Source organism: Dendronephthya gigantea, unplaced genomic scaffold (genome assembly GCF_004324835.1).
Source record: "Dendronephthya gigantea isolate DGI-Jeju-01 unplaced genomic scaffold, DenGig_1.0 000041F, whole genome shotgun sequence".
Taxonomy (NCBI): domain Eukaryota; kingdom Metazoa; phylum Cnidaria; class Anthozoa; order Malacalcyonacea; family Nephtheidae; genus Dendronephthya; species Dendronephthya gigantea.
The window spans coordinates 1,010,871-1,030,635 of NW_021163051.1; the positions used below are offsets into that span (position 1 = coordinate 1,010,871).

Sequence of the window (19,765 nt, forward strand, 5' to 3'; positions counted from 1 at the left end):
AGAGTTACAAACCTTGGCGAAAACCAAAAGCCCGGTTAAGATGAAGAATTTTAAAACATCTAACAAGGACAACGATGACCTCACAATAACAAAATACACAAAGATCACACCTGTCGACAAGGCAGAAGTACCATTCGAGTATGCTGACCATCTTTCTTCTGTTGGAACTGGTGAGCCTGTCACCATTTCTTCAATCCCAAACCTTGCTGCCGAACAACTTATCTCGGTTAAAGGTAAAGTTCTTAAAATATCGGCAGTTAAAATCCAAACCACACGATTTGGCAAAGTGCAAAAGCAGGACGTGATCATTGCAGATCCAACTGGTCACATAAAGTTAGTTTTATGGGGGGACTTTGTAGATACTTTTCATCTTCAAGAAACCTATACCTTGTGAGTTTTACCTAAGCATCCCGAAGAATGACGATTTCAAGGCAGTTCTAGACACTGAATATGCGACACCTGTTGTTCACTATGATGACGCAGCTGATACCACCTCTACGATAGATGCTACCATACTTGGTGTGAAACAAGCTGTTAAATCTCTATCCTGTAACGGCTGTCATAAACGAGAGGTCAAAGTCACTCAGCCTAATAAGTCTGTTTGTCGATCTTGCCACTTACAGCAACGGCCCTCATCTTGCACTACCCACTGGGCTCTACGCCTTTTGCTTAAGCCACAAAACGGATCGAAAAATATCCAACTTCGACTTGATTATGCTACAACAGAAGCTTTATTGCACTTCTTGAACCCCAGTTTTAACCTAGCACTAGCTTCAGAAGACGACATTGTTGCCACCCTATTGGAAAGCTACAACACGTCTTTTACCTTCACCTATGACTCCTTCACTACTCAAGTGTCCAACGTTTTTGGAGCTAAAACAGTTGCTTAACTTTGCTCCTTGACACTATTCGTAAGACTTAAAGATGCAATAAACTGTTGCTTGTTGCTCAACATTATTAGTTGCAGTTATGTTTTAGTACAAATTTTCACAGATTGAACATTGTTAGATTTTATACATTCAGAATTAAGAGATGCTTTCTTTATAAACGTTGCTTGATTATTGTAAATTGATAGTTGCATGCATGGATTAAGGTTATATTATTTCACTTATGGTTCAAATATTTTAATGTCAGTTGTGGTTCAAATTGTTGTCTTTACTTAATTAAATACTTCAAAATTAGAGAATGTGACTTCATTTATATATAGTGCTGTTGCGCCAATGCGAGAATGAATCGTCTTATTTGTAAAAAAAGGTTATCAACTTTTGAACAACTGAAAGTACTGTTGTTTCATTAACCATTAGCCATATGTTGTTCATTTATACCGAATGGCCGAACCGCCGAACGCACTTACTAATCTTTGATTATTACTAGTAATAATAACTGAAATAGTCAAACCATATGTAAACTGTCCGATCCAACCCTCCGGCACCACGATTAGAAGGAATCATCTTCTAGGATTGGACAACATTTCTGAATTGATCGCTGGTATTCTCCAGACTTCGTTTTTACCTTCACGTTCCGAACTACGCTGTCTCTTCCAGGATAGACCTCGACAATATGCGCAAGGCTCCACTTTCCTCTCGCGGCATTCGAATAGACGACTAGGACGATATCACCGACCTTGAATTGCCGTTTCTCTGTTCTCCACTTTGCTCGTCGCATCAGGCTTTTCATATACTCGCGTTGAGACCGATTCCAAAATTGCTGAACGAACGCCTGAACGTACTTGAACCGCTTTCAACAATTTTTGACCTCTCGGAAGGGACCTTGTGAGACTTCTGCTGTCGCTCGACCGAGGATTAAGTGGTTTGGGGTCAAAGGTTGGGGTCATTTGCATTGTTTAAAGGGTACCCGAGAGGGCGGCTGTTCACGAGGCATTCTAACTTGCTAAACACGGTTGACATCTTGTTCCAGGTTAAGACTTGTTCTCCAACCGTCACGCGTAGAGCTTTCTTTGTCTGCTTGATCATACTTTCAAAGAATCCACCCTGGTGTGGACTCAGCGAAGTGTTGAATTTCCATTTTACTTTGTGTACCATCGCAAGTTCTTCGATTGTCTTTCTTCCTTCTTTCAGAAATTTCTTTAACTTGTGTTTGCAGCCGACAAATGACGCTCCGTTGTCTGAAATGACCGTACTGGGCCATCCGCGGCGGGCTGCAAACCGTCTCGGTGCGTGAAGGAAAGCCTCAGTTGAGAGGTCTTCAACAATTTCTAAATGAATCGCGTGAACAGTCGCGCAGGTGAAGAGCGCTCCCCAAGCCTTTATCTTCTTATTTTGGCCATATCTCAGATAGAACGGGCCAAAGAGATCAATGCCGGTTACCGAAAAGGGGGGAGAGAAGACGTTCAACCTTTCGGGTGGTAGATCTGCCATCAACGTTGTGTGTGGATATTGTCGGAGCTTTCGGCAGGCGACGCAATCCTTTACAATCTTCTTCCAAAACTTTCGTCGGGTTTCGCAAAGAGTTCTCTCGCGACCAGCGTGGCATACAAGATTGTGAGCATCCTTGATAACCAACTTTGAGATGTGATGTTCTGGTGGTAACAACACGAGATGGTTGTTGTCGTAGGCTAACGGGGAATGTTTTAATCTGCCTCCAACTCAGATTAACCTTTCATTCTCGAATGGTGTTAGTTCTTTGTAACAATTCTTCCAATCTCCTAACTGTTCTTGGGCTGACAGGATCCAGTAACACTCTGCCGACTCGATTTCTTCTGGGAGGAGTGGACCCTGTTGTCATTTCGATGCCTTCAGGTTTTTTATGAACCTAAGGCAGTATGCAGTGACTCTGCACAATTTTTTCCAGTTTGAAAAACGGTAGGGATCGACGAGAGCATTCGTTGAAGGCCGCTGTGACGTGAATATCGGCTTCGCAACTTTGATATTGGGTAAATCGGTTGGCATATCCTTATGTTCGGGGGGCCACGCTTTGCGACCACCTTTGAGGAACGAAGGACCGTTCATCCAACGCTCGTTGATCTTCGCGAAAAGGATACCTCTGCTAAGATCGTCCGTTGGGTTTAGATCGGTTGGGACATGTCTCCAAGTGGCAGACTCCCACGTTGCTTGTATTTCTGCTACTCTCACCCCAACGAATGGTTGAAGGGAAGTCGATTCCGATCGGAGCCAAGCTAGAACAATCATCGAGTCTGACCACAATATTACGTTGCTGGGCTTGATTTTGAACTCGTCGTGCACCATTTTTGCTAGTCGTGACGCCAGCAGAGCCGCCATGAGTTCCAATCTGGGTATGGTGGTCTGGCGGAGGGGTGCAACTCTTGCTTTTGCTGATATGAGGCGTACTTCTAGACCATTTGCCTGGGTCCAAACCAGGTAAGCAGCTGCTCCATAGGCGAGGTTGCTTGCATCGGCAAACACGTGTAGCTCTGGTAGGCCTAATGAGCCCCTTGGTTGAAGGCACCTTGGAAACTGGACATTCTTTAGATATTTTACCACATCGAACAGCTTCTCCCATGTCAGTTGCAATTTAGAAGGTAACGGGTCGTCCCATCCAATATTTTTTATTTTCCAAATTTCTTGGAGTGCCATCCTTGCCTTTATTGTGATAGCAGTGGCCAAACCTAGAGGGTCAAACAATCTCGAGATGTTTGAAAGGATTGTCCGTTTCGTGTAAAGGCCCGTCCGTTTGAATTTGATTTGGAAGTAGATGGTGTCTGCCTGTGGATTCCAGGAAACGCTGAGGGTTTTGATGCCCTTTTCTTTGTCTAGACTAACTTCGTTTTCTTTTTGCTTCTTCTGTCTTTCAGGTGCTTGATTACTCAGACTGGAGCTCGTATCATTGTGCGTTTCATTCTTGTCTTGTTGTAGCTGTTGGCATGAGCAATGCCACTCCTTGATCTTAAAACCGCTTGCGTTAAGTATTTCGTCGACTTCGGTCATTCTCTGGGCGGCGTCTTTTTCCGAAGGACAGGAATGGATTAAATTGGCTACCTATCTGTCTCGCTCTAAGATCTTTGAGGCTTCAGATTTTCTCTGTTGTCTTTTGCGATCCTCAACATTACGAAACTCGCCATATCCGGGGATGGCTTGTCGCCAAATGTAACACGGAGGAGGGAATAAATTGATGGCTCTTGTGATTGGTCCATATTTCTCCACAGAAATCTATGGACGTAGGAAGCCCTTTCGGGTAGAAGGATCTGCAGAAACATCTTGGAAATATCGCCAGCGAACGCGACTGGTTCTTCCCGAAAGCGCAGCAAGACACCCAACAGATTTCCAATAAAGCAAGGACCTTTATAGAGGAAGGAATTTAGCGAAACTCCTTGATACACGCAGGCTGGGTCGAAGACAATTCGCAATGGTGTGCTTTTCTTCTCTGGACGGCACACTCCGTGATGTGGCAGGTAATAGACAGGACCCCTGTGCTGTTTCGCTTCTTCTGTTCCCAACTTTCGAGCCCATCCCTTCTTTTCATACTCATCTATTGCATGGATGTACATTTTTGCCTTCAAAGGATTTCTCTTCAAGTTTCTTTCCAATGACTCGAGGCACTGTTTCGCTAAAGGGTAATTGTCAGGAAGCTTAGCAGGATCCTTTTTCCACTGGAGACCGATAACAAATCGCCCGTCTAATCATTTGCAGGATGATTCAAACAGTTTGACTGCATTTTTCCATCTCTCGACATAGTTTTTGTAGGCATGTGCAATCTGGTGCGCGAATTTCTAGTGTCTCAAAATCGTAAAAGTTTTCCAGATCGATTTTCTTTGCAAAGTTCAGATGGGTGGTACTTGATTCTTTCGCATTGTCTGGGCCAATAACATGCCATCCAAGCTTTGTCTTCTTACCAACAGGTTCAAAAGGCAGGCCTTGCCGAACCTCACTTTCAGCATGGAGATGGCTGTATTGAACACCAAGAATTAGGTCAATTGGACCGGTGCGGTGGGGAAATTCGATGTCACTGAGGTGGTCAAAGGATTTTAGCCAGGTTCGGTCAAGGGCTGGGACGTTGATAATTGTGTGGTCGATTTCGTGTGCTTCGACTGGGTATGATTCGCTACCGTTGAGGGGTGAGATCCATAGCTTTACCCTTCGGCTGTCGCTCTGTGTGATCGTTTTACCGCCGACGACTGCTATGTTGATTTTCTCCTTTCTCCCTTGAAGACCTAGGGCTCGTGCAAATTCTTTTCGGATCACGGTGGTGCCAGCGCCACTGTCAACGAGAACGTTTCCTTCACGCGTTGTCCCATTTGCAGACCTGAAACGGACCCTTGCCACCGGCATGATACTGTCTTTGTGGAGCGCAGATCTTGCAGAGCTGATACGTTGTCTTGGTAAGGATCCTCCGTGAAGCAAACGATGATGAAGATACGTGCATCCGTCTGTGCCACATTTTTCCTTCGATTTACAATCTTTCGTTACATGACCTCGATTTAAACATGAGTAGCAGAGTCGTTGGTCTCTGGCGTACTGGATTCTTTCGTCGCTGGAACAATTTGCGAAGGTTGGACAGTCTACGACAGCGATGGTTTTCGGAGCATACGTAACATTGAAGGAGTTTCTTCTCTCTCTGGTTGGAATGGATTCCCTTTCTAGCAGGTCGCTGAGATCCTGATTTTGGTATATCGCCAAAATCCGGATCGAACTTGGCCTTAACGCGTTTTCTCAAAAACTTACTGATCGCTTCTAACGAGGGGGTCTGTCCCTTTTCTCTCAGGTCTGATGCTGTAGCTTTCCATTTGTCTATCATGTGATCGGGTAGCCGTTTTACAATACTTCTAAGGTTTCCTGTGGCACTAACATCTGCAAGGTGGTTAATTTGCTTCAGCGTTGCTGCGCTGTTTGCGACATCGAAGGACAATTGTTGTAAAGCCTCTCTATTGTTGTTTTGGATCTTACTCGCGTCGACCAACTTGTTAATATATGGTCTGGCAATTACGCTGGGTTGGCCAAACTGTTCTTTGAGAGTTTTTAGTGCGGTCGCGTACATTTTCCCCTGTGAACCAAGGCCGCTCACAGCGCGTTCCGCGTTGCTGACTAAATGCATTTTTAATTGCACAATTCTTACGTCGTCGGAAAGGTGCGGTTTATCATGAATATGCAATTTGAAACGTTCCATAAACTCAACGTACGTTAATGGATTACCATCATACTTAATCAATTTAATACTGGGAATGTCTTTGCAAGCTTCTAGTTTGTACAAAGCTTCCGCGATTGACATTTCTGATGCCCTATTTGATAACACTGTTTCCTCAAACTCAACCAGATTATCTATCCAGCTGTCAAACGATTCCGGCGATGACAGATCAGACTTTGGACTGCTGACAGAATTTTTTGTGGCATGGGCTTTAGGCTCTTCTGGGGCAGAATTACATGCAATATCTCGCGCAAAGTCACCATTTGATATGTTCGTACCACTAACACCAACAGGGGTAATAGTTAAGTCATTCTCCCCAACCGTGGCTTCTTGAGGCAGGGGTTCCTCAGGCATTTCATAATTAGGTCCAGCTGTACCCCCCACTGGTTCTAAGGAGCTGGTATTGCCATCTGCTGGCTGATCGACAGTCTGTTCATTATTTTGAGGCATTGGGTTAGCGTGTTCATGTACGGAGAGGGACTGAAGAAAGGTCTCAACGCTTTTTTCAATGTCGTAGAAATCATTTGTTAGAATGTCTTCCCAATCGTCTATTGTTGATGTTTGCCCTTCATCAGCGTACTCGTACATCTCAGCGTGACATTCACGCGCTAACTCAAAGTCCTTTTGTATTTGCAATAATTCTTTCTCAATTCTTTTGCGCATATCCGCGCCTTGGTCGATGAACTTTCTAACTCGGTTTAGAGAGCGTGTAATCTTACCTCTTAACTGGGCGCGCCTTTTCTTTAGACTACTTATCGTCTTTGCGTCTGACTCACCGCTCGGGGCTGAGTCCTTTCCCGAACTCGCTTCATTTGAACCGCTCTGGCTCAGGCTGTGGCTTTCGTCTTCGCTCATGATATCACCCAAATAACCTTGTTTGCCTGCTAACTCGGTGCCGAATATACCATTCTTCAGAACATGTTTCCAATTGGGCGAAATCAAACACAATCCAATGGAGATTTTTCGTAATATATTATAAATTCTAAATTGATTGGATTCTGATTAGATTACAGCTAAACTATTATAAAAACAACCTTAATCATAGCTCACAGTACCTGAAAAGTGGATCTCCACTGATTGTCAAACTCACACAAAATTCTGCTATCGTTCTCTTGCACGCTTGTCTCACAATGAATCTGATATCTCTGATTGCACTAACACCTAATCACTAATTCAATCACTTCTCATGCAAATCAAATAGGATCATGCTAAATTAATTTAAACTGCGAAATGATTAATAACCAAAATAATCTAATAATAATAACTAAAATAGTCAAACCATATGTAAACTGTCCGATCCAGAATTGCTCAATTTTTATGCCCAGAATCTTTTGAAGCAATGCTTGTCGCTCCTTGTTTCTTACCATTGTGAATAATGTTTAAGTCTGGACAGCACATGCGCAGTTGCAACATATAAGAATAAATCGGGTGCTTGAGGGGGTAATTCTGCATAAATCCCTTTAAAACAAAACCCAAACCACAGAAAAACAATGCTTCAAAATTTACAGTAACTGTCAAAATTCCTGAATTATTACCTCATTCTGACTTAACCATGGGGGACTGTTCCACCAAAGCGTTTTAGGTTGGAACCAAACAATCCTCTTGAACCTAAATCTGCTGGGTTTTCTTCGCTGGGGCAGTACCCCCAATCTCTTTTAATTGTTAATTTCAATATCTCATTCACTCGGTGCCTAACAAATTGTTTCCACTCCCCCCTACTTTTGATCCAACATAGGGCAGTCTTACAATGTAGCCAATACCATAGATTCCTGAATTCTACATTATGCACCATAGCCGTTGACACAGTATGAGTTGTGCCAAAATCCTTGCTGACATTAACTCTAACCTTTGTATAGTTTGTAATTTCAACAGTGCCACTCGGCATTTAGAGGTAAGCATTGTCGTATATGTGCCCTCATCAGTAACATATACCAAATACACAACCATGCAATAACCCTTTGTGCTTGCGTCTCCAAACCCATGTAGATCGCATTGGCAGATTACCTGCTTTGGATATCTAAAAACACATCTGCTATTCCTAATTTTCTTGATTGCGATTAAATCACTAACTATATCCTCCCACGCACGCTTATGGGGGCCCTCTAAATTTGCATCCTATTCAATATCTCCTTTACAACCATCTTGAAACAGCATTTTCATGCATATAATTATTATTATTATTAACAAAATTTATTCAGGGAGCCCACTCGCCAAAGCGATTTTCAGTGGGGCCCTGTTATAAAAATATGTCAAATCTATAGTTAATTCATAAAAAAAAATAACATATACAATTAATAGTTAGAATAAAAATACACAATCTAAGTTAATTTACAATAATATTTATAATAAATGTCATAGTTTACATAGAGTAAATTTTTAAAATCGCTGTAGTTCAGTTTTAAAACTTTTTAAAGTTTGGGCATGTCTTATGTTCTCTGGTAAGGTATTCTATTCAACTGAGGCTTGGTATATAAATCTTTGCTTGCCCCAGTTGGTTCTCACTTTAGGAAGATGGATATTATTTCTCCCTCTAGTATCATGGTTATGAAAAGTACTGTTCCGTCTAAGATTAATATCATAATTAATTTCATAATTTAAATATTTATACATTGTAACAATGCGGTGAAGCCGTCTACGCGTGATGAGGGATTGCCAATTCAAGAAATTAAGAGCTTCACTCGCCGAGCTATGTTTTGGTCTATCCAGGATAACTTTTGCAGCTCTGTTCTGAAGAATTTGCAGATTTGCCATCAAGGTGTCATTATTCTTGTCTCCCCAAATTATATCAGCATAGTCAAACAAAGGGGCAATTCAGCTCATATATAACGTTTTTCTTGTTTCCAGTGCTAAAAGATACTTAACCCTCTGCAGTACTCCAATCCTCTGACGAATCTTTCTGGTAATTTCGTCAACATGGTCGGCCCATGTTAAGTGCTGATGTATGACAACGCCTAAATTTAAAATACTCCACTCTTTCCAGTTGAACTTCATTTACACAGATAGTCAGATCTTGAACATTTTGATATTTTGAAGAACGACTGCTACCAAACAATATAAACTTTGACTTGGAGGTATTTAAAGTTAGGAGATTGGAGTTAAACCAGAGTGATAGATTCATAAGATTTTCGTTCATTTTGTTTTGGATCTCTGTAGGGGAACTTCCACTGTAGTAAATAACAGTGTCGTCCGCGTACATTAGCATATCACAATGCTTTAAAGAAGTAGCAAGATCGTTAACATAAATAACAAACAGAAGAGGGCCCAAAATGCTCCCTTGAGGGACGCCTACTGAGATTTCACTAGAGCACGATTGAGAGTTTCCAACAGATGTTACAATACTGCGATTCACAAGATAGGATTCAAACCATTTCAATGCTTGTATATCTAGTCCGATATCTCGCAGTTTATTCAGAAGCAAATTGTGATCTACGGTGTCAAATGCCTTGGCCAGATCTAAAAAGGCTGCACCAGTCATGTTCCTTTGATCTAAATTAAGCAAAATTGAGTCCGTGAAGTGTGTAAGAGCAGACACAGTTGACAACTTCGGGCGAAAACCAAATTGCTTAGGTGTGAGTATATTTTGCTCCTCCAAATATCCATATAACTGTTGATGAACGGCTCGTTCCAAAATCTTGCTTATAGCGGGCAATATCGTTATTGGCCTATAATTGTTACAGTCCAATCGATCTCCTGACTTGAAAAGCGCTACCACTCTCCCATATTTCCAAATTCGAGGATAAACACCACTTTCTAACGAATGATTAAATAGACCAGTGAGTCTTTTGTGAGTGACAGTGGCGGAATCTTTGAGAAGACGTGCACCTATATGGTCTAGTCCGGTTGCCTTGTTTGCCTTAAGTCGTTTTAAGCTATTCAGGACAAACTCTTCTGAGATTGATGTAAGGTGAAATAAATTTCCAGGAGTTGTAGATGAATTTCGAGGTTCTGATGAGGCATAAGTATTGGTAATTGCACCTATACCTACTTTTAGAATCTGGATTAATTTCGTTGATACACTCGAAAAATGTTTGTTCATAATCGACGGTATAGATTTATGGTCAGAGTAAAGAACACCATCACTTTCTATACATGAAACAGAGCTATTTCCTTTCCTTGTAGTAATTTCATTGAGTGTTTTCCACAATGCGCTGTGATTGTGTTTGTTCTCTTTAATTGTCCTCGTATAATATTCGGATTTACATCTCTTCACTTCAGCATTGACGAAATTTCTTGTCTATTTATACATAAATTTTTCTGTACCATTTTTTATACTTGTGGCAAAGTCAGACACCGGGGCGAAGTGAGACACGACACTTCGCCTATTTTGCATAAATTAAAACTTTTACTAAATTCTACAAGTCAGGACAGTTGGCCAGCGGTTTCTCATTGAGCGTGTTTTCAACATGGCGGCCATCTCATGTGTTTATACGTTGTAGCTACTGAAGTGAAATCACAAATCAACGTTCAGCGAAAATTTGCAAGGTAAGAAGTATGTTGTCGATATTTAACAGGGACGGCGGAAGCTCGATAATTAGGGGGCGGGACTAATATTCATATATTTGTGTTTTGCAATACTGATTTCTTTTGAAATCAATTGTTTTCACGGTCTGTGAACACGAATATATGAATATAAGCCGCCCCAATTATCGAGCTTCCGCCGTCCCTGAATTAATTATTTAGATGAATAGTATGTTTCAACCGATACATTAATGCGTCTTTTCTAAAGCATTTCCAATACCCTTTTACATACTAGCTACTATAAATGGATTTTAATTATGTTCATTTCATTCAATATTTTGACATTATTCTGAGTTCATTTTCAATTCACTCCGAGGCATTGTTAGATTCCTGGTGGTCTGTCCCTAATAATTATCTGTTGCATCCATTCTATTAATTTGAGGCTAAATATTATGTTGAATGAAAAGTTAATTATACCAAATATATATTTTTATTTTTCTGGTTTTGTTTTACATAAACGACAGAAAATCAAAGAGATATTTACATTTACTAACTTTTTTCTACATTTCCTTCCTTGTAGGAAATGTCCAAGAAAAATAACACCATCACTCAATTTTTCAAGCCATCTGGTGAGATTTCTACCACTCAAATTCCGGACATTGGTACCTCATTTTCCCCGGTTGAAAAAGACGTCTCCTCAACCTCAACAACTCCCGTATACACCCAAATGGGCTCCATACTACAACACTGGTAACGCCCAAAGCCTTCCATCCTGACCATAATTTCAAGTTTCCAACGACTACGAAAAAAAAACAAAAAAGATCGTGTCAATGGCAATGGTTTGAAAAGTATCCTTGGCTAGACTACTCTATGGAAAAAGATTCAGTAACTTGTTTCGTATGCCGAAAACAGAATGCTCAAAAAAATCTAATAAGTGAGCATTGTAAGGAATTAGCTTTCTTGGAGACGGGGTTTCGAAATTGGAAAAACGCATTATCTAAGTTTGAAAAGCACCAAGTAAGTAAATGTCACATTGCTGCCACATCAAATGAGATAGTCATTCCACAGTGCGGAAATGTGATCGCAATGATCAATGAGAACGAACGGGCAAACATGGAAACGAACCGTCGTTGTTTTTTGGAGATATTGGATGCAATACAGTATTTGGCTCGTCAAGGCTTACCTCTTCGAGGAGATGATGACGAAGAATCAAATTTAATTCAGTTCCTAAAGAAGAGATTGAAATCGTTTCCAGAGCTAAAAGATTGGCTAGCAAGAAAACAAGTCAAGTTTACATCACATGATATTCAAAATGAGGTGCTTAACATAATGGCTAATAATGTGGTAAGAGCATTACTAAAGAGTATAAGCGGGAATATTTATTCTATCATGGCAGATGAATATACAGATGTTTCGAACAAAGAGCAGCTAACATTTTGTTTACGTTGGGTGACAGATGCTCTTGATGTTGCAGAAAAATTTTTAGGATTTTACGAAGTACCAAACATTAGGAGTGCAACAATAGTCGCGGTACTAAAGGACATCTTATCTCGATATCAACTAAATCCAGATCTATGTCGTGGTCAATGCTATGATGGCAGTAATATGCTTGGTAAATCATCTGGTGTAGCAGTGCAGATACGAGAGCTACAACCACTGGCCCTGGAGACGCATTGCCATGCACATTCTTTATCACTATCAGTAAAGGATACTACCAAACACATTAAAATTTTGCGTGATACAATGGGCACAGCCGGTGAAATTGTGATCCTAATAAAATACTCGCCGAAACGGGAGAACATGCTTGGAATGATGAAAGATCAAATAGAGTGCGATTCCGAAGAGGTTTTCAAAGCCAATGGGATACTTAAACTTTCAGAGACACGCTGGACCGTTAGAGCAGACTGCTTCAAAAGAATCTTAGAAAATTACGATGATCTAATGAGAGTCTGGGAGCATTGTTTGGAGAATGACCGTATGCAGACCGACGTGAAATCTCGGATCAGTGGCGTAAAAAAACAAATGAAATCTTTTGATTTCTTTTTTGGATTGAATATTGGTCACCGACTATTTTCCCACACAGATAACCTATCTAGAACATTACAGGCTGAAAAAATGTCTGCTTGCCAAAGTAAAAGAAATGCAAACCTGGTGGTCAGCGTCTTAGAAGGAATGAGAAGTGAGGAATCATTCAATAGTTTGTACGATTCCATCATTTTGAAAGCAAAGCAGCATTCTTTCATATCAGAACCTACCAATAAAAGAAAAAGGAAAGCCCACGACTACTCAATCGTAACGTTTCTTGATGGCAGCAGTAGCAGTGAACCAGCATATCACCCTTGCACAGCACGCGATAATTACCGAAGTATTTATTACGAGGCATTAGATACATTGGTTACATCGATCAAGGAATGATTTTCACAGCCGAGCTTCGAAGCGTACGAGAAAATGGAAGGACTTCTCCTAAAATCAATCCAATCATTTGATACATCGGAAAAAATAGAGTATCTTCGTGCGCACTACAGCAATGACATTGGCCGTATTTATATTAAGGGACGGCTTAGACTTTTACATTTGAGTTAATATTTGTTTTAAGAGCAAATTAGACTGTTTCTTGATTAACATTCCACTGTTTTTATTCAAGGTTAAAGGTCATAGTTATAAGTGTTTTCTACATATGGTTTTGAAGCATTAAAAACGATTTCAGGTTTATTATATTAAAAAATATTAATTTGAAACATGGTTGCAGTTGTGTACTTAAAGTGCTTCTTTAAATAGATCTATTTTATTCTGGCTAGAACATACAGGCATAGCTAAAAGAGAGTATACACCCCCACTTTTTTTCAGGACCAATTTTGTGATTACTGTCCTAAAAACAAGGAGAAAATTTCATATGTGAAAGTTAAATTTTCAATCAAATCAACAGTTTTACAGTCTTATTGAATTATTATATATAGTACTTACAAGTACACAAAACAACATAGATTTTGAATTCTGCTACAAATTCCAAATGCATTCAAGCCATTTTACTTGAACCAATTAGCCAGTCACACATTGTATCACTTGGTCATGCAAATGTCAAAATGTTACAAGTGTCCATGCCTTAGCAACTACTCAGTTAAGCAAAACTTTGACTGTCTTAGTGTGATCTTCAATGCTGGTAAACTTCCTACCTCTAAATGACAAATTCCAGCCTGTTCTGGCCCGTCTGCGGGATTTTTCCCGCGCTCTAGAGCTATTCTGCCCTCTCATTGGTTGTCCTGCGGGATACAGGGGGGGGGGGCGTCGGAGAACTTTATAGTTTTTCTCTGTTTTTTATTTTCGACTAGAGAAGTACTAGTTTTTTACCAACTTAGTAGATTTGTACTTGTTTTTTCTTTTTCATTAAACAATTTATGAAACTACTAGAAGTCACTTGGTTACAGGGCTGATGAAGGGGCCCCGGGGCAGCCAAGGGTCCTGAAGGATCAGCACAGTAAAAAAAATAGGTACGCAATGCGTACATGTGGGTAGCCTGTAAAACATTATAAACTGCAATAAAGCTTCTATAGTTGCGACTAATTATCAACTGATGCAATAAAATATTATTTTCTAGTCTTAGTTCTAATGCCATAGACAACGGAATAAACGCGCTATAGTTAGCTGGTTGAATACAGTTATAACGAAGTCGATTTATTACACAATCTATATATTATAATATTTTATTGTATTAAATACATTTTACGACAGATCAAAACATATATAAAAGCATTTTTACAAGAGATAGGAAATGAAATTTTTTTAAGCAGAATAGGTGAACAGAACAAAAAAGAGAGTAAGGTTCCGAGATGGTGCAAACATTGTCTGATAACATAAAGCTTAGTTTAGAAGGAGAAAAAGAAGGTTTCAGACTTTTTCAAATTATTTCGTTTTGATGTCCCTTGATTATCAACATTTCTTTGTTACATACAAGATTGGTTCTTTTGTTGATAAATCAATGTTATAGTTATGTTAATAGTCAATAAAGGTTAAACGTTATTGTTCCAGTAAGATTATACCACTTGTTTGCCAAAGTTTATTGGCAATACGTTTCACCATTATAACTGAAGATGATAGTATGATTTCATTGATCCATTAGGAAGGTACAGGTGGTTTGGAATGTTGATTACAGATAACTTATCAGCATCAATTAGCTGGACGTAATAGCACCAGTTCGTAGGTCCAAAAATTGCGTGGCTTTTTCCAAGTTTAAATTTATCAGTTGACAATATCTTATCCCCGTGGTAATCAGTCCGACAATCAGTCAACATTGAATGCCATCAATCATCATTGATATAAATGTGTATTGCTCAGTAGTAGTTACCATGAAGGTATGAGTAGCGATTACCAGTAAGGTTACCAGAGAACTTTGTTCTTGTTTGGCATTCGTTGTTGCGATGAACAGATTACAGTTGCGGTATGTGGAGAGAATATGTCTGGAAAGAGGAACAAGGATTTCCGATATATCGGTGTTGTGGTCTTTTTATCTTAGGAAGAATTTAGCGTTGATCCACGCGGTTGGCAACAAGCAACGCTGACATTTTTAAAAATTCTTTGTGATTGTAGCTGATTGAGACCTGTAAAAAGCAAAAACTCGCGTTATCAAAGAAACAAACGCATATGTATAGCTAGTATGCAATACGAATCTATTATTTACCTTTAAATTATTAGTGTTCAGCTTCGACATCGTGTGAATAATTTGAAAATATGCCACCAGAACCTAAAAATAAAGGGAAATGGTCAAATTGCATGAGAAAAGAAAATGAAAAAAAACTCAAAATTAAATGCTTACCTTTTGTTAAATTGGAGCCAGGCCAATAAATATTGGCCTGTGTTCATCTAACCATGTCAATACTATGGTTTTTCTTGCAACATGCTAACGCTATAGTCGGACGTGATTACCTCCTTACCTGGGTTCATCTTACCATGTCAATACTATGTTTTTTTTTGTAACATGCTAACGCTATGTCTGGATGTGATTACCTCCTTACCTTTAGAGAGGCCCAAATTGCTTTGTGATCACTAAAGTAAGTTTCAAGAGTACCTGCCTGGATATCCTCTTCAATCAAATTCGTATACAGATGATCAATCAATGTTCCATTATCTGTTGTAGAACTAGTTATAAGTTGCTCGAAGCCATTGGCATTGATCATAAGATTGTACAGTGATCTTCGTTCTATCTCATCAAGCCAGTTGACATTAAAGTCTCCAATGATTATAACCTGTGGAGAAGGATGTTCCTCCAATGTCGTAGAAATGGCAGCCAAAAGAGATGATAATGCAAGTGTTGGAGATCTGTATATTCCAATTACAATTAGGTCTGGACATTCGACCATCTTCATAATAGTTACCTCGATCCCATGACAGTTTCTCGCACAAGGATATCCAATCATCATAGGAAGCTTAGAATAAACAGCTGTTCCATGATATGGACGGTTGAGATTTGAAACGTTGTCATTTCTGAATAACTCATGGCCTTCAATTGCGTACATTTCACCAGGATCTTCTTCACGAAATCTCGTTTCGGTAAAAATTAGGATATCAGCGGACGTATAATTAATATCTTTTCGTATATCTTCAATGTGTTTGTGCAAAGATCTTGCATTAAGATAGCAAATTTTTAAATCAGTGGGATTCAGCATGTACAACGGAGTGAAACAAAGATCTAATTTATACTCATTTCTCAGTATGTGCATTTCTTCTACAACTTTAGGATCAACGGAAATCTTACTTTCGCACAGATCAGTTATATATAGCCCTTCGATTGTTGTTACTCGGCTTAGAGCGACGTAATGAATATGAGGAATTGCTCTTCTTGTATTTAAATTAACGACGATTTGTGACTGAGTATCACCTTGTGATCAATGAACCGTTTTCGCGGCAGCTGGCCTCAAAGGAAATTGCTTTCTTACCACTTGAGCAGACTTCGTTTTACCTACAGCAAATTGCGTTGTAACAGGTTTTATTGGTGTCCAAGTACTTAGTATAGATGTACTTCGAGCATAGAGAATTCTATTTTCTTGTCGGGTTTTCTTTCCAACATCTTCGTCGTCAAACTGAACCCAAACGATGCCAGAAGGTTTAGTATTATCAGTCAATTGAACATGCTTAATGACATTACTTGCACCGTTTGTCAGACCATCATCAGTGCGTATATTCACCGCAATTTCTGTTCGTTGTCCGACAGCAATATGCAGTTTATAAGCCAACTGTTTTGAATTTTTCAAAGGAACATGTGGTATTTGTCTCATTATCTTTTCTTTCAGTTCAGCTGAACAGGCTCCAATTACGCTATCTTGTGCCCTGATTATGTATTTATCACGATCATCAAATGATTGATAAACTATATCATTGTATTCATCAACTAAAGCATTTTGAATGAATAAACGTGGGGCTTCTTTGGGGCAAGCACTCTCTTCAATACATCTTTCCTTTAGTTTTTGTAGATCACTCGGAGTATGATTACCTTCACGAAGTCGATTAAGTATCTCTGCAAAAATCTTGCTTTCTCTCTGTCGCATGATTTCATCAAGCTCAAACATTCTAAAATATTTTCTCCATAAGTTCGGGGCAAGAACATCATAAGAACTTAAAGACTGAACATCTGTAAAAATGTAACCATCCATTACAGGTTTGAGTTGAAATAAGTCACCTATTGTGATTATGCTGACACCGCCGAAATCTTCTTTACTACCTTTTAAATCTTTCAAACGGTTGTTCAATTGAATGGTGAACATGCTGTTGCCAACCATTGATATCTCATCAAGTAATATTAACTTTAATGAACTTAGTTCGCATCTCATCGTATTTAGTCTTCCAGAATCTAATGCTTTATAATTTTTCAATGATTGACTGGCTGGAATGCGCAAGGCACTGTGAATTGTGTTACCTTTTATAAGATATGCAGCTTTTCCTGTTGGAGCAAGCAATAATATATGAACACGATGAAAATCGTCCCCTGCTCGTGAATTGTAATACTTCAATGCTGCCTGGTATATTGATTTAATAAGGTGAGACTTTCCAACACCTCCACTTTCACTGAGAAATGCGTAAAATGGTTTATCTGATGTTTTTATCAAATGCAAAGCATGATAGAAGAATTCTCTTTGTTTCTTATTTACAGCTGAACTAAGGTTCGATATTCGTTATCTTGCATTTCATTTAAAATTAACGGTTCATTATTTGGTAACGAAGACGGTATGCCCAAATTTTCTGCAAGATGATCAAATGTTTCGTTTAAATCAGGATGTGTATCCACGCATCCTTCATCCTGATCATGTCGTTCAACATCTTGTGTCACAGGTGCTATAGTATCAAAAGCATCATCATCACATTCCTCTAAATGATTTCCAATTTCATTCAAGTCTTCACTACAAACAGCATATTGCTCCATTTGCTTACTGATTTCTTCATATTGAGCTAAATAGTGCTCTTCAAAACAAGAATAATTTCCCATCAAATCGGTTTGTTCATTCCGCCAAGGAGTAAAGAGCATAATTAACTCTCGATAATGTTTTTCAGGTTGAGCCTCTTTATTGAACCAGATGCTTCGAATTATTCTAGCTCGAGATCTTTTCTTTACTTTCTTATTTTCAGGAGCTTTTACAACCTGAAGTTTATCGTCATTTAACAACTCGTCGTCACTATCTTCATCATCATTATTTTCTAATGGAAGATTATCAACGTCAGGCTTGTTTGTTTTCCTATATGTTTTTTGACCACAAGAGTCGTACCATGCTGCCCAATCGGCCAGTGTGACATTTTGCAAACGATCAGGTCGTTCTACATATCTTTTTAAAAGACCACCAGACTGAATTTCTTCTGATTCATCAGACATTTTCTCTATTTCACTTAATGGTTTTAGTAATTCGACTCTTTCAGAAGGAGGAGATGTGTTAATGAAAATTACACTACAAGAAGATTTTCGCATTGGAAGTTGCAGAACAATATAAACTGCTTCTTGTGCACATATTTCAACTGAATTCAAAAATTTGTTGCCAATATCACGAACTTGCTGTTTGATATTTGTATTACCTTCTTTCGCTTCAGCACAAGCTTTACGCAGTAATTCACTCATGCCTTTTTGACCTTTGGAAATATATGATACAATATACATTGCACATGCATATACATCTAAGACATATTGAATGTCCATATTTGCTCGCCATGCCCGAAGGCAAACAGGATTGTAATTATTAATTCTTAATTCATTTGGACTTCTTTTTAAGAAGATTGTCGGAGTATTCAAAGATGATCGTATAGCAAGAATATATTGCCGTTCCGAAACACCTAACTCTTGCAGTAATTCATCAAAACTGATGTCTTTACCTTCCTTAAAATCATTTAGTTTCGTTTCAATCTCTTTCCACAATTCTTTGCTGGCTTTAGCAACAGTTGAAGAGATATCTCCATCGAGTGGATAAAGAATCTGAGTACATCTGATTGGTGGTTGTGGATAGTTGAATCTACAAATATTTTTAGACTTTTTCCTGCAAGTATGAGAATGTCTGTGTGTCTGTCTATTTACAAGATCAAGTAATTCTGTATCATCTTCTGGTTTGCTGCAGGTAATTATGCTATCAATATAAGCAACAACATCTTCATCTTTATCAACACCAAACACAGGTGCATTTTCAAGCCATATCAACATATGAATATGAGGTGATCCCCGCTGTTGGTATTCAACTCTATAAAACCAATCTTTAATTTTTCCTAATGGAGCAAGCTCACTCATTAAGACATCTTTTAAGAAGGTATTGAACTGAAAATCAAAATGTCTTGAACAGGTTACTGGGTCACTTTGTATTAGTCGACACCTTTCCTCCCTTAAGATTGTTCAATTCGTCATCACTATAATCCTTGTGATCAATAAGTTTACCAAGAATTCTTAATAAATGATTCCATTTGGTTTCTGCTGACGAGAAACTGCAAAATAATGATGCTGGTCCTAACTGACGAATCATGGCAAACAAGTCTTTTTGGCTCGTTCAAAATAAGGTGGTGAACCCCTAAGAGTTTTCAAGAATCTGAAACCATCATCATGGTTTATTAAACTTTGTAAACCTTCTGCAGTTTTTAGGTCTCCAGCAGTAAGTGTTCTGTACCTATTTTGTTTTTTCGGAGTGCAATCTGTGACTGACCAATCAAGAATTTCATTTGTAACTTCTTAGCTTTGAAGAATATATTTTCA

General features: G+C 39.1%; 4 protein-coding genes across 4 annotated transcripts; 1 reads left to right on the top strand and 3 right to left on the bottom strand.

Annotated features, from left to right (window-relative positions):
• Positions 1–2,741: 2,741 nt before the first annotated feature.
• LOC114526780 lies at positions 2,742–3,905 on the bottom strand. Its single transcript, XM_028548301.1, has one exon. It carries the CDS (start codon positions 3,903–3,905, stop codon positions 2,742–2,744), a length of 1,164 nt encoding a protein of 387 aa, XP_028404102.1.
• Positions 3,906–4,675: 770 nt separating this feature from the next.
• LOC114526747 lies at positions 4,676–7,203 on the bottom strand. The gene is made up of 2 exons (XM_028548274.1): positions 7,155–7,203; positions 4,676–7,081 (listed from the first exon to the last, which is right to left on the bottom strand). The coding sequence occupies exon 2, from the start codon at positions 6,952–6,954 to the stop codon at positions 5,368–5,370; it is 1,587 nt and encodes a 528-aa protein (XP_028404075.1). The 5' UTR covers positions 6,955–7,081; positions 7,155–7,203; the 3' UTR covers positions 4,676–5,367.
• Positions 7,204–11,670: 4,467 nt separating this feature from the next.
• LOC114526781 (zinc finger MYM-type protein 1-like) lies at positions 11,671–12,972 on the top strand. Its single transcript, XM_028548302.1, has one exon. The coding sequence runs from the start codon at positions 11,671–11,673 to the stop codon at positions 12,970–12,972; it is 1,302 nt and encodes a 433-aa protein (XP_028404103.1).
• Positions 12,973–13,418: 446 nt separating this feature from the next.
• LOC114526783 (ATP-dependent DNA helicase PIF1-like) lies at positions 13,419–17,968 on the bottom strand. The gene is made up of 3 exons (XM_028548303.1): positions 17,697–17,968; positions 16,697–17,613; positions 13,419–13,426 (listed from the first exon to the last, which is right to left on the bottom strand). Exons 1-3 carry the CDS (start codon positions 17,966–17,968, stop codon positions 13,419–13,421), a joined length of 1,197 nt encoding a protein of 398 aa, XP_028404104.1.
• Between the last annotated feature and the right edge of the window lie 1,797 nt (positions 17,969–19,765).